General features: G+C 31.4%; 1 protein-coding gene across 1 annotated transcript in view; it reads right to left on the bottom strand.

The window, feature by feature from the left end:
* The window catches only part of dnr1 (E3 ubiquitin-protein ligase defense repressor 1), a 36571-nt gene extending 17338 nt beyond the window's left edge, over nucleotides 1-19233 (bottom strand). The window contains exon 1 of the mRNA XM_089710599.1: nucleotides 18904-19233. Coding sequence (XP_089566725.1) covers nucleotides 18904-18987 — 84 coding nt within the window. The 5' untranslated portion in view covers nucleotides 18988-19233. The remainder of the gene's footprint in view (nucleotides 1-18903) is intronic.
* Nucleotides 19234-19814: the final 581 nt, after the last annotated feature.

The following is a 19814-nucleotide window of genomic DNA, read 5'->3' as shown; positions in this document are numbered from 1 at the left end:
TTTCACAAAAACAGTGAAAGCACACACGTAACAAACCGTATCAAAATAGAACAACACAACCTTAAATAAACATAAATCCGTGGACAAAGCGTCCATGTTTTCTTTGTGTCCTTATCTAACGTATAGCCGCGTCTCTCTCGCACACCTGTGCACGCGGGGCCCACGCGGCCATCGCGTGAAGTAAACCCAACTAGTTGGTCGACCGGTTGCTCGACCAGTCGCCCGATCCATCGATGGACTGCATGCAACCCAGCTGATTGTTCCGCTGACATCGATGCCAAATATAAAGCTTTCTTGGCGTCGTCGAACACATGTGTTGTGCATATTGAATACCAAAACATACAAGTTATTTCAAATTAGCTAAATAATGCAAAAATTTAAGACACAAATGCTGTAAAACCTATTATTTCTACAACAGAAACAAATTGAAAGAAAGAGAATGATTGACGCCTCATGGCCATGTCAAAATAAAATAAATAATAATTATATATCTCTATATCTACCTCTTGTGTGAACAATATAAATTCAAATAAAGCATTGAATTAAAGTCTAATTAAAAAAGAAATTGATAAATACAATAGGCTATTTGACAAGGTTTTGAAAACTGTCTCAAATTATTAAGATACGTTTATAGAGCACACAAAACACATGTTTCTTAATTTTTTGTAGTTATTCATTGAGAAAATGGAAAATAAAAACATGATATTCAAATATGCCGCCAAAACACAATTTTGAAGAATATGGCGTCTCGCGACCATGGTGACGTCACAGCGGCGTAAACATCAACTTGCTCCTAGTACTTATTGTTCGTTTTTGTTTTAATTATAGTATAATTAAGTTAATCTGCTTAAAAACCAGAAAATGAGTTCTTATAGATAGTGTGTAATTCCTGGATGCAGAAATACAACTATTAAAACCCCTGACAAACTATTTAATATTTATATTATGTGTTCCAAAAGATATAAAAATGCGTAGAAAGTGGTTGCAGTTAGCTCGCAGAAATCCAAGTGATATTAGATATGTCAATTAAAACAGTTATATTTTTTTGTGAAGACCATTTCGATGTAAGTATGGTGTTGAATACCTAGTAGGCAGTTTATTTTATTTGCAATACATAGTATAAATCGTCTCATTACTTACCTGCTTAGATAATTTATAACGATAATTTATTATTTTATAACGGTTAGATAATGATATATATAAATTGTCAATACATATATAATAATCAATACAAACACGTCAATCCTATAAATTGGATGGCTGAAATGAAAAACAAAGGGCATAACCTAAAAAATGTATACTTCATAATTATTGTGCTACTGTGATTCATGTTTGTAGGTACATTTAACTAACAAGATAAAAAGTAAAACAACTAAAACCCAACTACGACAAAAAACGACGCTGAAAAAGTATAAAACAAAAGTTAAATTGATGAACTAATAAAGAAGCTATGAACGAAAAGATGTGAATTATATGCAATCAGCCCATGAATACAGGTAAAGTCACAAGCAAATGCTAGTAATATATATATATTCAAAATGTGCAAGTAAAAAGCTTTCAAATGATACCAAACACGGCATATTTATCTTAACTTTATTTTTTTACTCTGTATGTTTTGTCCGCTAGAGGGCGCCACATTAGATTTTGTGAAACCCCATATAGCCTATAACCAGCAGACAATTAAGACGCTTCTAATGATATGTCATTTGTCGAATTCTGATAAGTAGTTTAGAAGTTACGAGGGAACAGATGAACATACATACATACATACATACATACATACATACATACATACATACATACATACATACATACATACATAGCCTGTCAAAATCATAACCCTCCTTTTGCTTTGCCGTAGTCGGGTAAAAAGGTAATGAATGACGACTGAAATATTAACTTACGTAGCTGTTTTCACATTTCTCAATTCAGGAGCGTAAAAATCTGGGTTGTTTATAAAGAACATGCCAACCATTATAGCGTCCACTTTAGGTAGATTTCTACTGTCTGCTTTTTCGAAATTTGGTTCCATGACAAACAAAAATAACACATAAAGAACAAAACTGATTACAGACACCTTGAATCACAAGAAATAAGTTATACAAGAAACAAAACCAAAAGCGAAATTCAGCAACGACGTGAGTAAACGTTGGGATCACTTGTTATTTACGCCGCTGTGACGTCATGGCAGATGCAGCCAATCATGGATGTTTTCGGTCACGTGGTAATTTAAAAAAATATGATGTTTTTTCTCGACGATTTATAAATAAATAAGTTATTATTTATATCATTTATTAATTTAAATCGCTTCAAAAACCTTATATATATATGGATTACACAAAAAAGTAATTTATTTTTTATACTGTCAAATAGCCTATTCACGAAGTATGAACCCTAAAATACTTACTAATTTCTTGAACAATCGTGTAATAACATCGCCCCTATACAAAAAACGAGTTCGCCAACCCATTTAGTCAGTTATAAATCAAATATAATGGACCTATTGCAATAATCTGGATCGAAGTAGGTACTTAAGTATCCCACAATGAATCACAACAACAGATCCAGTAGGATGATTCAGAAACTTGTCGAAGGGAAATTTTATTCAACAATTTATTAATAAAAACAATTGCAGATAGTGATATGGAGTAAAAATAGAATTTCACAAATAAATAAAATAATATGTAGGTAATTTAAAATATCGTTGGCATCGGATATCTCTGGTTCGGGAAGTTGTTTATGAATAAGACTTGCAGTACTTATCAAGTTATCAACTACCCACATATTTTGACTATGTATATTTAATATTTATATTTTATCCAATAACATCATCAACCTAATAATGTAATGTTTACTTACGAATAATGTGTTGATTCAAAGCATTAACTTCGAAGGTGAAGTTGTTACTTTGCAATAAAAATACCAATATTATAATATCTTTGGTTATTATGTACGAATTAGCTCTTAGTATAGATATAATATTTGATAGTTTTTTAAACACGCATCACGTCTGTAGTATTTATTTTTGTATATTACACGACATAGAAAAGTGCACTCTATTAAATTTGAATTAGAGTTGCTTTTAGCACCATTAGATGAATCGTGAGCGTCACCGCCGTGTGACCTTAGTAATAAGGTTCATTTTCGCGCTGTTTATATAAAGGTCACTTATCTAGGGAGGTGAACGCACTTTCGGATGAATATGTATCCGTAAATATTAATAAAAAATATTATGAAGCTAAACCCTCTAAAACTTGTACTTCTTTAGTAATTTATAAACAGTAAGGTTATTTTTGTTGCTTTGAACATTCGTAGTCTACTAAGATAACACAGGTACTATATTAAATGCGCGGGTAACTATCTGTTAATAGTTAATACCTAGTATAGTATTTACTATTTATATTTTATAATATCTGTGCTGTTTAACTAACCGCGGATTCTAATTGAAATATGCATGTACATATTCTGTAGTAGGTAGTATTAAACTGAGATATTATTTTTTACCACAATTTTATTTTTGTAAAATAAATATTTTATTTTTTCTCGTTAATAAAATAATAATTCTTATATGTATTCGCTTGATAACATTTAAGTTACCGTAAATGCAATTTATAACAAAGGAAACCTTGTATATAAAACAAACAGCACTTTTTGTAAGGTCAAAGTGTACGATAAATAATGATAATATATTTTTAGCATTGTATCAGTTACAATGGACAGTAAACATGTTGTTGTTTATCATATAAATTACCTACCTAATTTTTGGACATTTCATCTTTCACGAGGAAACATCTAATAAACAAAATATAATATTTTATCGGAGTTATTAATAACATGTATTATTAAAAAAAATAATAGACTGATAAAAACATACAAAAAATACACACAAAAAAAACAATTACTTCAATATCATTCATTGCATCTTGATTATTCAGCTATTTAGAACTTTAGTCCTATTTTACTACATATAAAGAGAATGACTAGATCTCAAAACAGGTTTTACGAATAGTATCCTATAGTACCTAGAACCTACCTATTGGAAATTCAATAACTTACTACATATTTTCTTCCCAACTTCACATAAATATATAATGTTTTACCTATATCAATATTTTTTCCTCTAGGTATATTTATTCAATACAATTCGTATCACAAGTTTAATTATAAATGAATTAAAAGCAACAAAATTGAATGTTTTTCATACATAATTATTAATTAGCAAATTTTTTATTCACAACGGAAGTTCCTAATACAAGACTTCGCAAGTAGCGCTAGAGTTCATCGCTAGTCGCAGCACGATTCGCATTTCCTTACAAACTACATATTTGTATGTAAGGAATAAAAGTTTGAAAAATAAATTAAAACAAAAAAACACGCTTTAACAAAATAAACACATGAAATTATTTTACTGACTCCGAAGTCCGATCATAGATAAGTGGAAGTTTGATTCGTTTAAACTAGGTGAAAATCGAATCTAAAGGTGTCATTTAGATACAAATATACAGGTGAAACTAATACATTATACAGCGTGTTAAAAAAAAATCAGTACCACATACGCTCGTATTATCACAGATTGCATGAAAGTCACTTACCTCTTGAAACAAATGATAAACACGCCCCATGACTGATTGTCTATTCACAAAGATAAGTACACATTAGCATACCACCAGATTTAGAACTATCACGATATATGCGAATGATAGATTAATTATATTTGATTTTGCAACTACCGCGTAGGCAATATTGTAATAATGATTAGTGCAGCTATAAACTTGCTTATTCCGTTCGATTATTCATTTTAATTATTGACGTTACAAATCTATATTTTATCGCATAATATATTTTATCTGTGCTGAGAAATTTAAATTTGGAATCTCTTTATCTGTGACGTCACGTCTTATTTTTTCAGGACAAGACCCTTATCAACAATTTTGCACTCATTTGAAATGATTTTGTTGATAAATCTGTTTCCAAGTCATTAATTTCTTTATATAGTTCTTTTGTTATTTTGTGTAATAAAATCTGTTGCTTCAATAAAAATATTATTTCCTTAACAAATGTCAAGATAAAATTATTTTAGTATCGAAACTACGCATAAAGTTTTAAATGGCATATCTTTATTTTATCTGAAGAATTTTATTTTTTAAGGCTAGTTTGTTCTGCTGTTAGCGGAAAATTGGTACTACAAGATGGCGGACGATATTTACGCGCGAAAACCGGCCGGCTATATTATGCGCATTATATTTGTTTATACATTCATGGCAGTCTAAAGTCGTCTTTATTAAATAAACTTTATATTTTATTACCAACTGCAATACTTTGAAAACAATTTGCATTGAATGCATAATGTATAATATACTTGACTGTAAACGGACGCTCGGCGGCGCCTAACCTCGCAAATAAATGTGCGATTATCATTAATTACCCTGTGGTTACATTTACCGGTAGTATCTAACTATTTAATAATCTGTACCTGTAGGAATGTAAACTTAGTAATTTAATTCTCCATCCCATACCTACTAAACATAGGTACATAATCTTTATTAATTAAAAATCCTAGAAAGTAAGTGGGATTTTCTTCGCAAATGCGGGCGAAGACGCGGGCCCGCGGAAAGCTATAGTAGACTATTATAAATTATGACAGTATGAAAGCTACCCAACAAACTTTAAATTGAAACAACATGAAGTCACAGAATCAAAGATAGACCAACCAATAGGGAACTAATTATAAATCTGAATGAACTGCAAGCAGAAATAAGCGAAACGACACTCAATACCGATGCATTTGACACCTTTAAACATAAACAACAACAAGATAGGTCATGGTATCACATACACGATTAATAACGGGTGTACTCGTTTACCTCTGATAAAACAACCAAAACATTGTTTTATGCATTACAATAATTACAAACGTCCGTTAGTTTTTGTTTTACTCCTGTTAAAGCACGATGGCCGATGACGTAAGAGATCCTTTGTGTTATGTGTACTGTAAGGGTAATGGCCGGCTAATTTTAGCCGATTATGATAATGTCCATGGCGATTTCTACGATCCTAGATAAATTATAAAATATATCAAATTACAGACAGTAATAAAATACAAAGCGAACACTATGACATCATCACGCACTCATCTCCCTAAGGATTAGCTACAAGCTTTGTAGAAGCCATAGAAATCTAAATAACAAGGCAATAGAAGTGGTAAGCGCGCGTGACATTGTCGCCGCTCAGGTGGTTACGTTTAACACAAATTTCAACCTTATTTCTATGAGTTTATGTTCAAAGTTATATCTATTGAAAATTGACAACCTCTGTTGTAGAAAAGCCGAATTTTTGCGTATTGGAGCAAAAATAAACAAAACGTCTCATATGCTTAGGGATGTTATTCTAAAATAAACCGTAAATTCGTGCGTTAGGATACATATTAAAAAGCTTAATTTAATATTTAAGTTAGTTTTCACTAAAATCAAGCTGTCCAATAAAAGGCATAGTTTACTTGTGTGTACTGTTTAGCTATCGGTTTAAATGTGTTGATTTTGGCGACAGCGGTTTTCATACGAATTATGCCATTATAGCACTTCTATGTGTCTTGTTATTTAGATTTCTATGGTAGAAGCATATACGTGTCCACAATAAAAATTACATTACATATTTTAAAGTCGGTTCTTGCTAATTTCAGAAACATTGATATATTTTTTACCTCAGGTTTTACTGATGCCACAAACTTTTTGTTTTTTTATTTGATAACCCAATTGCATTTTATCTCATAAATTGAATCGAAAGTAATGACTTTATAAGTAGGTTAAGTACTTTTGTTTTTTATGAAGCGCATCCAAAAAACTAACCTTGCCCCCGTTGTTTCATACCATTTTTGTTTGGTAAAAAAACACCTTTATATTACTTATCTCTGTAAGCCCAGGTAGTTAAATTATCGATGTGTAACCCGTTCTCACAAAGGTATATTTAGGCATTTTATCCCAGGATAAAACGGATAAAGTTTCAAAGAACTCGGGTATTGTTTTGTTGCTTAAATGATAAGAAATTGACGATATATTCTTGTTACTAATCGAATGAGTATAACCATTTAGAGTTTACTTCAAGATCTAAAGATACCTTCATAACCAAAATTCATGTTTCTATACGAATGACTAACATTCGTCCAGCGGTCAAAGCAAGATCAAGACCGATCACAGCAACACAATCAAGTGTGAACCCGAATTGGGGGACAAAGTCCAAACTATTGAAATGCACATAATTCACAACACGTTGACGACTCACGTACAATCATCGATGTAACAGTTACATGAAAACAATAGCTCCGATATATATCAGGAAACGGAAAATTTACTTAATTTCGTGCTAAATACCCTTTTAAACTATTGGATATAAAAACTGGGTTGTAAACAACGTGTAGAAGATTTTACATGCATAATTAATCCTATTTCCTGTTTAGTTTATTAGTTACTAGCTGTTCCGCGCGGTTTCACCCCCGTGGCTCCACTCCTGTTGCCCGTAGCGTGATGAAATATAGCCTATAACCTTCCTCGATAAATGGGCTATCTAACACCGAAAGAATTTTTCAAATCAGACCAGTAGTTCCCGAGATTAGTGCGTTCAAACAAACAAACAAACAAACAAACTCTTCAGCTTTATAATATTAAGTATAGATCAGACAAAAGAAACATATTGTAATCATTCATAATATAGATGTCTGCTCACTCAACAAGCACTTGGTTTGACTAGGCTTTCTAAAGTACCCCATCTGATTCCGTCACGCTTTTGCCATTTAGCATCCGTGTCTATTCACCTGATATGTATGTATCTCGTATATTATTATTTATTTCACACATGGATTATAAAATACTTGACCAACGGGATAGGGTATAATATCTTACTAGTTTCCAATTTCTAACTTACCGAAGCATTTAAAAAGCTTCTAAATATTATAGTACATATTAAGAAAGTAGAATTCTTAATAGTCTACTTATGTATATTAGGTACACATAAATAGGAAGCCAAATGACTCGTTATACAGGTTCTCTATACAGGCCCAGCCTCCACTATCATCTTTAGTTTATTAAGATAATAACCATAACTGTAGGTTTAACTGCAATATCTATTTAATTCCTTTCAACACTTGCATGACCTTTAGAATCAATCGAAGTTTCAACAACTGGATGTATATTTAGAAAAACACGTTTGTCAAAATAAAATTATTCACCCCGCCGCGGCCGCGGCCGTTTTATAATAATTTGTACAGTATCGTACTGTTCTGAGTTTAATTTTTGTACTACAATTGGAAAAAACTGTCCGTGAATAATATTTAAGGTATTTATTAATACATCTTATACATCCAGATGTATAAGATTGGATTGGGAAAATTCTTTTCGGTGAAAGAAATTTTGTGAGAAATTAGCATTTTCTAGACAACCATTAATTTTAAAATATTAATAGATTCTCATTCTTCGTGATCTTTTAAATGTGACTCAAGTTCGTTTTTACTGGCAATCCTGTCAGTACCCACGTCAAATGACGTTCTTGTGTGTATTTATATCATTAGCAGCCCAATACATAATTTTTGGCCATGGTATGAAACTAATAATACCAAAACTTACGGATTTGGTCATTGACTTACGAAAATTGGATGCTATCCAAGTATTAAAACCATTCTTGGAGCTTAGCTATTCTGAAATAAATAAATCCGAAATTCAGCAAATATCTCACAAGAAGAAGGAAAAAGAATTGACAGTAATATAAGGAGAGGATCCTTTAAAGGAGATGTCCAAAAAATGACCCAGAATCGACAGGAATGAAATGTGTACCAATGGATTGATAATTAAATATAATATAATGTTGCAAAAGCAGTAATCCTGAAATCGTTATAGTATAGGAGCTAGGAGCAAAATAAAATAAGTAAGAAATTCGTTTAAAAAATAAAAAAATAAGTTTACGTCATGTTGTAGCTTAATATGACGTTATAATAATGTTGTATCACTTCTGTTATACATGATAATTATCATCAACACATTTTAAAAGCAACAGCAACATAATAACATCATGTTCAATCACAACATAAGTGACTAAAGATTCCGTTATTAGTAGTTTTTATTTTGGTTCAAGATACTACAATTGCTATAGTACTGTGTGTATTATTGGTGCCTAATTCTGTGGCTAAGGATTGGAAATAAAAAATAATAATAGGTATAGTATAGGAGTTAAAAGACAATAGAACTGAATAAAAAATCATTTGAAAAATATTATGATGTGGATAAGATTATCGTTGTTATTATAATTTTAATTTTTAATTGATTAATTGCTTTTGCTTGTACATTCATGTCACATGTGTAACACAATTTGTTGTAGATTCGAATGTAGTTGTTATTATAGATGGGTAGATTATAATATCATTAAAACTTAATAAAATTAGACCTAATTATAAAAATAAATGAATAACAACGATATTCTAATACACAACATAACGAGTTTTTATTATTTTCAAACGATTTTTCACTTTGTTTTTTGGCTCTTAGCTCCTATACTATACAGATTTTTTTTCAATCTTTAGCCATAGAATTACCGATAATACATAATATACCTAGTACTATAACAATCGTAGTATCTATAAACTAAAAGAACAAAACTACAAAATCGAGTTTTTGTTATGTTGTGCTTTAACGTTTTTGTTTCGTTTCTTGTAAAATATGATATTTATTATGTGTAACACAAGTGATAAAACATTATAACATCGTCATATTAAGCCACAACATAACGGAAACTTATGTATATTATGTTTTTTAAGGAATTTCTTAGTTATTTTATTTTGCTTCTAGCTCCTATACTATAACGATTTCAGAGTTGCCCCCTTGGTAATATTATATTATACTTCAATATCAATCCATTGGTACACATTTCATTCCTGTCGATTCTGGGTTTTTGGTTCATACATTTTTGGACATGTCCTTTATGTAGAATTCATTTGTTTTCAATTGAGTGGTGATACTTCTAAAATATGTCTGTAATGATTATTATTGATGAGTCACACGTCCATAAAAAGCTATTTGCTTAATAGTTAACACTTAAACGCTTAGTTAAATATTGAATAAAATATGTTTTTACATTAATTCATTTTTTGCTTTCTTTTATTCTTTAGCGAGAAATTAAGACGTCAGCTAATATTAACTAACGTGAAACGTCTCGTTAATTATAGTTTTTCTATCACTATTATTTCTTGCTTTAAAATGTTCATACATTTGAAATAATAAACTTGATGAATTTGATTAAGCGTCTTTAAATTACCAAAATAATTAATCTGAATAATGATTTAATTAGTCGCAAATAAAACAATTGTATTCATAATATATCCATTGTTTATACTGCTATACTACGCAGTAGGTATACCTTAATTTAATAATACGACTCTGTCAAAAGCTTTTGACGAAACAAAAAAGAAAACACTGCACAATTCTCTACGTGTAGAGCGTAGGTAGTGGGGGCTGGCATACGTGACCGTTGCAGCGTAGTGCAGGCATACGGCATACCCCAAGGTAACGTTGTTAGCCCTGTTCCTTTAATTATATCTGTTAATGACTGTTCTATGATTTATAAAGATTTTAATGTAGATGTTTCAAGTTTTCTATTGGCGAGATCGAAATTATTGATTTTCGCAAATACAAGTTTTATATTTGATATCTAAGTATGTAAAAAAATGTATTTCGTTGAATATTGTGTCAAGGAAAAATCAACCTTGAAGATGTCTAAAATATCTTATTCGATATCTGTTGACTTAAAATCTTTCTGATATAACCTAGATTCAAGATTCAAAAGGGTTTGCCTTGGAATACAAACTACAGAATTCTGAACAAGTTTAAAACGGTCATGGTAAGCAAATGGATGTTATATTATAATTCTGATCCCATTACGCCTTGATAAGTGTACTGGTGGACTAACAGTTTCCCATCTAAGGTTTAATTGGCTATTAGACATCAGCTAAGGAACACCGCAAGGCTTACTTAGAACTTGTACTTGATCATCTACTTTTTGTCGTGTACTATTATGTCTTAATTGAAATGGAAGACATTTTTCTTTACATGCCTTTAATTTGCTTTACTTCATTTCTTTGTTGATTGATACAAACTTGGTTTTCTATTGAATGATGGTAGTTTAAAAAGTTGTACTTATAGGACAATTTTAATACGTAACGTAGTCAGGTTTTGGTTCGTAAGAGACATACACATAGGTAAACATCAAAAATACGTTTATAGGTACATCAGGTATTGTATCACAAAGTCTAACATAAGATAACTGGCATGTAAAATAAATATTTGAGCTGCTTATATTTATCTGTTGTTAAATGAGTTGAATGACATTAGTGTGATTTTTTAAGTAATGTCCTTTGCTCGACCTACTAATCTGTCGTTATTGTCATCGTTATTTTTATAACAACCTAATGCTATATGAATAACTTTTTATAATCTTTTGTATTTACTATAAATTCTCTCATTTTCCTTAATAGGTACAGCATAATAACTTGAAGTTTGCCTCGTCCGCGTCGTTCTTTTGTTTCTATACCCAAAGAACTTTTAAACTCAATATTAGCATTACTTAGCAGTTGTCAATTTAAATATAATGGTCATGGAGCCCATAAGTGAACCAATTGTTATTCGTTTCACTTTCCAAACAATTTGTATTCCATTGACGTGACTATCAAATCAAGAACCGCTCCATTGTTCAGAAGTCATTAACCACTAATCAGATAATCATAAGGATAATAAGTCAAAGTCCAGTCGAATCCGGGTTTGACGTCACATGATAAAACACTATCGTCATTACGATGAAATCTTCTATACTTATCAATTATATCGAACAAAGCTGTATTACTAATCACTGTATTCGGTTTAAGTGATGAAAATTGTTTAAAACGTGTCTTTTTAATGTTTTGCTGTTACGAAATGAGCTGGCTGTAAACGTATGTTTTGTCAAGTATCAAGTATCTGTATGCATATTATAAATGCACATTCATAATAAAAATAACAAAGTTTGCATTATATTATGACAAATCACTACCTTAAGTAGGTCCTCAAATTTACAACATACATATTAATTTATTGAAAAGACAAAAACTTCGGAATCGATTTCTTATCAAAAAAGTAATTTAAACCAAGACATTTCACTGCATTTATACTGCAATTACCAAATCGCAAATAATAAATGTCTGTCCCGATCTAGTGTGAAATTGTTAAATAATTTGCCCGATAATTTGATAAGGCTTCCCCGTGACCGCTGCGCCCTGTATCACCCCTTATCGGTTGCTATGCGAGATAATTAATATACAATATGTTATGTTACTGGCAGTAACGCCAATTGATATAAGGTTTTTAATTTTTGGACGATTCCTATCTAATGCAATACGAAATCTGTAATGCAAAAATGAAATGTATGGATTGAAGCATTTAATTAAGGTTACCAGGAAATGATTATAACTTTTCTTTCTTAAAGAAAAGTTATAATCAAGGCTTCGAAACGAAGAAATCATCGTTAATTTTACGACATAGGTATTAGGTAGTCTATATTCCTCAACTTTATTTACCTACATCTTTATATTTTGACGAGCTGATTCAAAATTCTTGCCTTTAAAAGCAGTTACATTGTGTGACATTTTGTGACCAATACCAATATAACCGTGGTATCTTATCATGTACACTCATGTGAACTCACAGTTCAATGTTAACACAATTATTGTGATACACTTCCGATCTCACGAGATTGCGCTTTTGTTTTCATTAATTATCTGTGACCGATTGTCGTTTTTAAACATATTATGTTATCTAAGAATTGTATTGTTTTATTTTCCTCGATGATTTTTAGGTTGGGATAACTTTATCTGTGACATCAATGATCTCTTAGTAATAATTATTTATAATTAAATAATGAATAGTAACTCAATAAAATTGGAATTAATGAGTTCTAAAAACAAATCAAAATTTAACACGAACCGCAGCCGGAAAACTAATGAATCTATTAGTATGTAATCGTGATGAAATAATTAAATGTGGCAACGCATTATGAAAATATAATAAGTAGGTTCGAAATTACTATAGCGATAATCCGAAGGTTGCTAGGAAAATAGTTGCAATGTGAGTCAAGGTTTGATACCCGTGCTCTTTGTCACGTACTCCCCTAAATAGATATTTACTATAATAGATGCAGAAAATCCTGCAAAATAATAAGTAGGTATGGATGATTGTCTCTCTGTTAAGTAAAAAAATAGGTACGACATAGCTAGTCAAAAATTACTCGTATCTAAGATAAAAATGAAAATAAGGAAAAAGTGAAGTACAGTAGGCGCGCGATAATCCGGCGCTCGCCAATCCGGCACGCTCAGTAGTCCGGCACTTCGGGACTCAGACAGCCCGCTCCATAATCCGGCATTTTACATAGCTGAACGCCGGATTACTGAACGAAAACGTCACAAATGATGAACCTAATATGTAATTTTAATACTAATTTAATTAATATTTTAATTAATTTATGTATTTTTTTTATAATAAATTCAACTTAGGTACCATTTTAAATATGAAGTCTTATTTCCTATACTAATTCGATAATCCGGCATTTCCGACAATCCGGCATAGAGGAAAAATTGCCGCTGCCGGATTAGCAAGCGCCTACTGTACCTAACTTTTTCAATATATCTTTTTATAATTAAATCATTAAAGACGCTCACGTAGATAGGTGTTTGTCTTATGAGATTATATCATATTTATGAATGTTAATTAAGTCGTTTGTGCTTCATTGAGTAAAAACTTTAGATACCTACTTACTAAATTATATAAACGATTATGTTAAACACTTAATTCAAGTTAGTTATTGCACGCCTCATAAGCGAAGCGTTGAGGTGGGTACTACTGTCACTTCGCGCAAAACATCTGATTTTTCAAACTTAAAATGTCTTTATGTATCATACATTGCACTTGTAAGATAATACATACACACACATATTAAGAAAAAACACTATTTTTAACGTTCATGATATTTTTGATGTCATTTTTGTTATTTAAACTAGTTAAAAAACAGTTTAAAAAAGTTCTGTCTTGGACGTCCGTGTGTCTGTATGTGCGGATCCTTTTTCTTGTTAACACGATAGCGACCGAAATACTTTACTAATCGAGTCTTTTTTTTTCTCTTACGCTTGAGTATGCTCAGGAATAGAACCCTTTCATTTTTCAGGGTCTGATTCGATGTGGTTTAATTGTTATTAAATAAACAAAAATAATAATTAATAAATATTTATTAAAAAAAAATTATGAGGCGTGCACTTTTGGATTTTCCAAATTATTTAAATATTCCCTCAAAATTTTGAGTTTCAAAAGTAGTCAGTCTAAATAGGACACATTTCTGTATTCACAAATTACTAAAACAAAATTAATTTTCATTACAACGGGAAATAATAACAATGTATGTTATCAGCTTAAAGGTCGTATCATTAAGGGCAAATATTATCACTCGAGGTAATTGACCCTTAACGTAAAGGCCCTTTGTTGAATCAGACTGCAAGGAACCTTTATAATAGGGAAAGCTTTTGACATTCGCCGAATTGTGAATGAAGCTGGATTTCTTACATCTAATAAGTTCGTTTCTGTGAATTTAATTATTATTCATAGCAATGATTAATTCAGTCAGTAGTTTTTAATATAGAAAGACATTTGATTAATTTCGCATGAACATTGCATTTACGTTAAACCTGTTACATTATTGTTCTATTTACAGCTAATCGATTTCAAAGAAAATCTAGTTTTCTCATATTAAAACACGGTTTAACCACGTTGTGACGTCACAGCCGTGAGCTGTCATCGGTCCAAAGTCCAATACAAACGGCCACTTGTTTAAACTATTCGACAAACAATGAACATTGTTACTAAGATTGTTTCGAAAAATATTCATGTTTTATAATAAACTAGAGGTCCGCCCCGGCTTCGCCCGTGGTACATATTTCGCAATAAAAGGTAGCCTATGTCCTTTCTCGGGTATCAAAATATCTCCATACCAAATTTCATGCAAATTGGTTCAGTAGTTTAGGCGTGATTGAGTAACAGACAGACAGACAGAGTTACTTTCACATTTATAATATTAGTATGGATGGAATCAAATACGACCCCCTTATTTTTCATCAACATGATCATTGAAATTAGGACAATAGCAAAATCTAGACCATTCAGCTTTATATTATACACCTAGATTTTAAGAAAAACTATTTACTGCTAAGGTCGTTTATTTCTATAATCAAATCAAATAAATTAAATGTACAAAATTTAAATAAAATTGATAGGTCAACTTTGAAGTTTAAAATTTAACACATATGTTTCTCTAAAAGTATTTTTTATTTTTTTATCGAATCGTAACGCAAATAAACCGTCGAAATGTGTACACATCACACTGTATGTACATTGTACAAAGTACATACAGAAAATTGTTAAAAAAATATTACGAAACAGAGCTCTAAAATAACCAATGACGAGCTTGTAAATGTGAAGGTACAATGACTAGCCTGTCCAAAGTCCACAGTACTGTTTGACTTTGAATACGTTCTATGAAGCTGAGAGCAATTTTTTACAATTTTTATTAGACGATAGAAATAGATTATTTTTAGTGTAGTCAACCGGACTATAAATATTTATATAAATTGGTACCTAGCACGCTTTAGTTTAAGAGTGGTAAAAATTGAGAGAATATAGGTACATGCTAATTACTTACACCTACTGGTATACTCAGGTAAATGTAATTTATATCCTGTAAAAGGTTACAGGATATAAATTACGTATACCTAATATGATACATGCAGAACATTATTCTTTTGACAAGAAAATTAAATTATCCTGTTGCTAGCTGAGACGACGATAAAAACATGATTTTTGTATTCATAAAACTTATTAAATTTTTTGCTACATAAACAAATAAGATACGGTCAACGGTCTGAATCTATTAGATAGGTATTTAGTTTAATAGGATTTTTAAGCCCTATATCTACTTTTATCCCGTAACTAATAGTTTAGGTTTTATTTTAAACCTAGATCTCTAAAGCTGGATTACGCATTACGTAATGTATAAAATACCTATAATATATAAATTAAAATACCTATAATATTAACTATTTAGCTAGTTACTCTCATTGGCTTCGATTGAAGTGCTGCTCTGCAACATGTTTCAGAAATAAAACTGAGCAGGTTCTAGTCAATTTGCATTTGTCACCTATACTATAATATAAATGTCATAGTGATGTGCAACGTGCATGTCTAATTTTTGTTAAATTTACAAAGCAAGATGTATTTAATCAAGTAATAAAACGTTAATAACAGTTTATCAAAAGAGATTGATGAGCATCGCGCAAATTGGTGTCTCAAAAAAAATTTACACCAATTGTGAAATATTGCCATCCTTCAAGCGATGGGCAATTATGACGTCACGGTACAAAGTCCACAGCAATTTGAAAGTTCAAACAGCTATACCCAATTATTATTCAGCATTCAGACCAATCTAATTGAAGTAGCCTAGATTTTACTTTATGCCCGTGCCCGTGATCTATTTCAAATTTAGAACGTTTTCAAATTTCATTTTCAATATCATCATGCTTTGCGAATTTTGTTCTTATTAGCTTCGTCATTAGTTTGAGCGTTTTTATTATTTTTTTTAACAATACAATATACCTAAGTAGGTATATTAAGTATCTACTTATTATAATAATTTCGATGTAGCAGTGGTTTTCATTTATACGGAATACTAAAAAGTACTTCAAAGTGTAGGTATTCAAATAAAAATGAATAAAATAAGTACATAAAGGTATCTGTTTTGAATAGAATAACCTAATACAAAATTACTTGTAAATTGTAATTGCATAGGTATTAGGTACCTACCTAGTAATTTATTTTCTCTATAATATCTGTAGAATATCTGAATTAGAAATTTAACTTGGTTGGTACTTGGTAGTTGGTACCTACTATTCATATTTTTTAAATATAATTTAGTCGTATCGCAACAAAATTCTATTAGATAGGTAGGTGGTAGGTGCTTATGTAAATTTATCGTAGGTACAGCAAAACTGCTGCAATTTTCTATTATTCAGCATACAAAAGCGACTTCTTATACATTATTTTGTATAACGTGATTTAGGACAGACAAAGCCGCGGGAATCAGCCAGTCTACAAAAGATAGTTGCCAAGCATTGCAACTCCTAACCTAGCGTTCGCGTCACCGGTGATTGTAGGGTACAAAGTCCACGCAGCTGAGCCCGCGGCCCGCCACGCGGTGCGCACGTGAGCCAAGCGTGATCGGAACGATCATTATCTCGCCGTGTTCTTTATTCTAATTTCAAGTAAACGCTGCACCGTGCATGTATTGTACATTGTACAACATTAGGCTGGCAGCTGGCTGTTCACGGCTTCGTCTTAATTTGGTCGTAACTAATTATCTATGGCCAGTCTTGTTTTATAAAAAAAACGTGGCGCGCGTTCTAATTATTGTAAAATGTAAACGCTTTAAAATGAGATAGGTAATCAATGATATCGATGCTAAGTCATCGCGATGTAAACACAAGCTGTGTACCAAATTACAAATAAACAAAGGAGCGTCGGGGCCTGGGTGCACCGTTATCAAACCTCAATGGCATATCGCATGAAATTATAACTACAGCATACAATGTGTAAGTAAGTATAGACACATTCACACATACAATGTAACGGATCTTAAATATTATGCAACTGAGGCGTAAGTATATACAGGAATATCTACATAGACTTTATGTAGGTACCTGGGTAATATATTCTTCGTGACTCAGATTATAATTACAGCTAACAGCGAGTTTCCTTTTACGATAATTTCCTTCATAAAATGGTCACTAGATTTTTTTGCGTCTATTCAAACGTTTTAACTTTTAGTCGTCCGTAATGCTTTACGGACCTGTGTTATAATTTAGATAAAGAGATATGGAAATAAGGACACAATCATAAAAATAGAAGATTAAACACTTAAAATTCTATGTCCCCGATTCGTTTTATATTGCATTGGAGACCTGCCAAGTCGATTCGTACTTCGAATCGAAAGCATTTTGGCGCCGAAAATAAAAGAAAGTTTAATAAATTATGAAAACAACTATTTATCGAAACCGATGTTAAATAAGTTGATTGCATTATTCCTATATTTGTATAGCCACGTTTAGAACTTCCGGATTAGCACAGTTTTAGGTAATCTAAGGTATACCTACGTCTTAATGTAATAGGTAATTACCTACCTATGTGAATTATTGGTGGATTGTAAAGTAATATGAGACTTGAAGTAAAACTAATAAGAATGTTTTTCGTATTGATACAATTTTGTAGTTACGTGGATTTAATATGTAGATATCTGTTGTCTTTTTGATAATTGCATCCTTTTGAAGATTATAACATAAAATATTCAAACTTATTTATAAACATAGGTGTATCGCTTCAATTGGTGAATTATTGCATCGATAAAATGAAAATTTTCAAGTATTTCGTCTCGTAACAGTGAAGGTAAACGTTAACAATGCCGAGTCCAAAGTCCACAAGGTAAACGTTACAATCACTAGTTACGGTTTCTATTTTAACTATGTATACCTACTATTTGTAACTTATCGTTTAATTAAATAGATTTACAGAAATGCCACGCCGGTTTTCATAAACATTAACAATCTTATTGTATTGATGAAATGATAAAAAATTATCTTTATTTAATCCAGCTGCAACCTGAATACTCAATCCATAGTTAATCGTGGTGTATTTTTTAATGTGTGGCACGAGTTTTTAAAGGCCATTATGATAATAGCCAGTAATAAATAGAATATAAGAAAGAAAGAAAAGAAAGTAAGAAATAATGTTTATTTATATAACTCACCCTTTCCAACAGCTGCTGTCCGATGGCATTGCTATCCACCTTAACTTCCAGAATCACAGAATTTGGTTGGCTAACTAACCACATTTTGATATTTAAAATCTTGGTGAAAACCGAAAACGAAAAATAGGTCGAACGTAATCTAGTATCAACTAAATAAACACTTCTTTTACTGTTTATCTCACACGCGTAAAGAATTTATTTAAAAAAGTCTTTCTCAATTCGCTCTGTGCAATGTTTATCGCGTATTCTTTGTGGAAGTAAAACTGTGAATACTTCCAGACGACGGCCATACTACGTTAAGTTTGCCACCGAAATGATAAAGAAACTGTGACGTGACGCAAAACGACCGAGAATAGAACGCCGGTCGTCATAACGTTGTGCGGACATATGTTGCACGTAACGTACATTGCTGCTCTAATAGTAACGGCACATTCGCTTCGTAATCTACAAAGTTCAATGAACGTTACACTAAAATACATAGTCGTAAATAGAATATTTTTTTTAAATATAATCCATCTTTCCTTTCACGTACTTTAGGTGAAAAGACAGAGATGCAAAATCAGTGACGATCCCCACTATGTCATGAATTTGAATCGTTGTTTTTGATATGAAAAGGAAAGTTGTTTTGATTGGAGATAGTAGGTAATTATTTCTATTATAATATCTTATGCATGAATTGAACAACAACAATTAAAATTAAATGTTTATGAGCTACATACCTACACGATTACTGTTAATTTATTACCTATCTGATTTCGTCCAAGCTAACCTTTTTGACTTTATAACCACGGACATATATCAAGATAGACTAAGCGAGTGTATGTACTTCCCGTGTCCAAACTACGATTATGAAACTTACTTGACGCTGGCCTACACTCAGTCCGCGCTTGCAGTTCGCCAAGGAAAGACGT

Source organism: Colias philodice, chromosome 25 (assembly GCF_061535455.1).
Source record: "Colias philodice isolate Cphi_HAF_F1 chromosome 25, ilColPhil1 Martin Lab GWU primary, whole genome shotgun sequence".
In the NCBI taxonomy this organism is placed as follows: Eukaryota; Metazoa; Arthropoda; class Insecta; order Lepidoptera; family Pieridae; genus Colias; species Colias philodice.
This window is presented reverse-complemented; position numbering and strand designations above follow the sequence as displayed.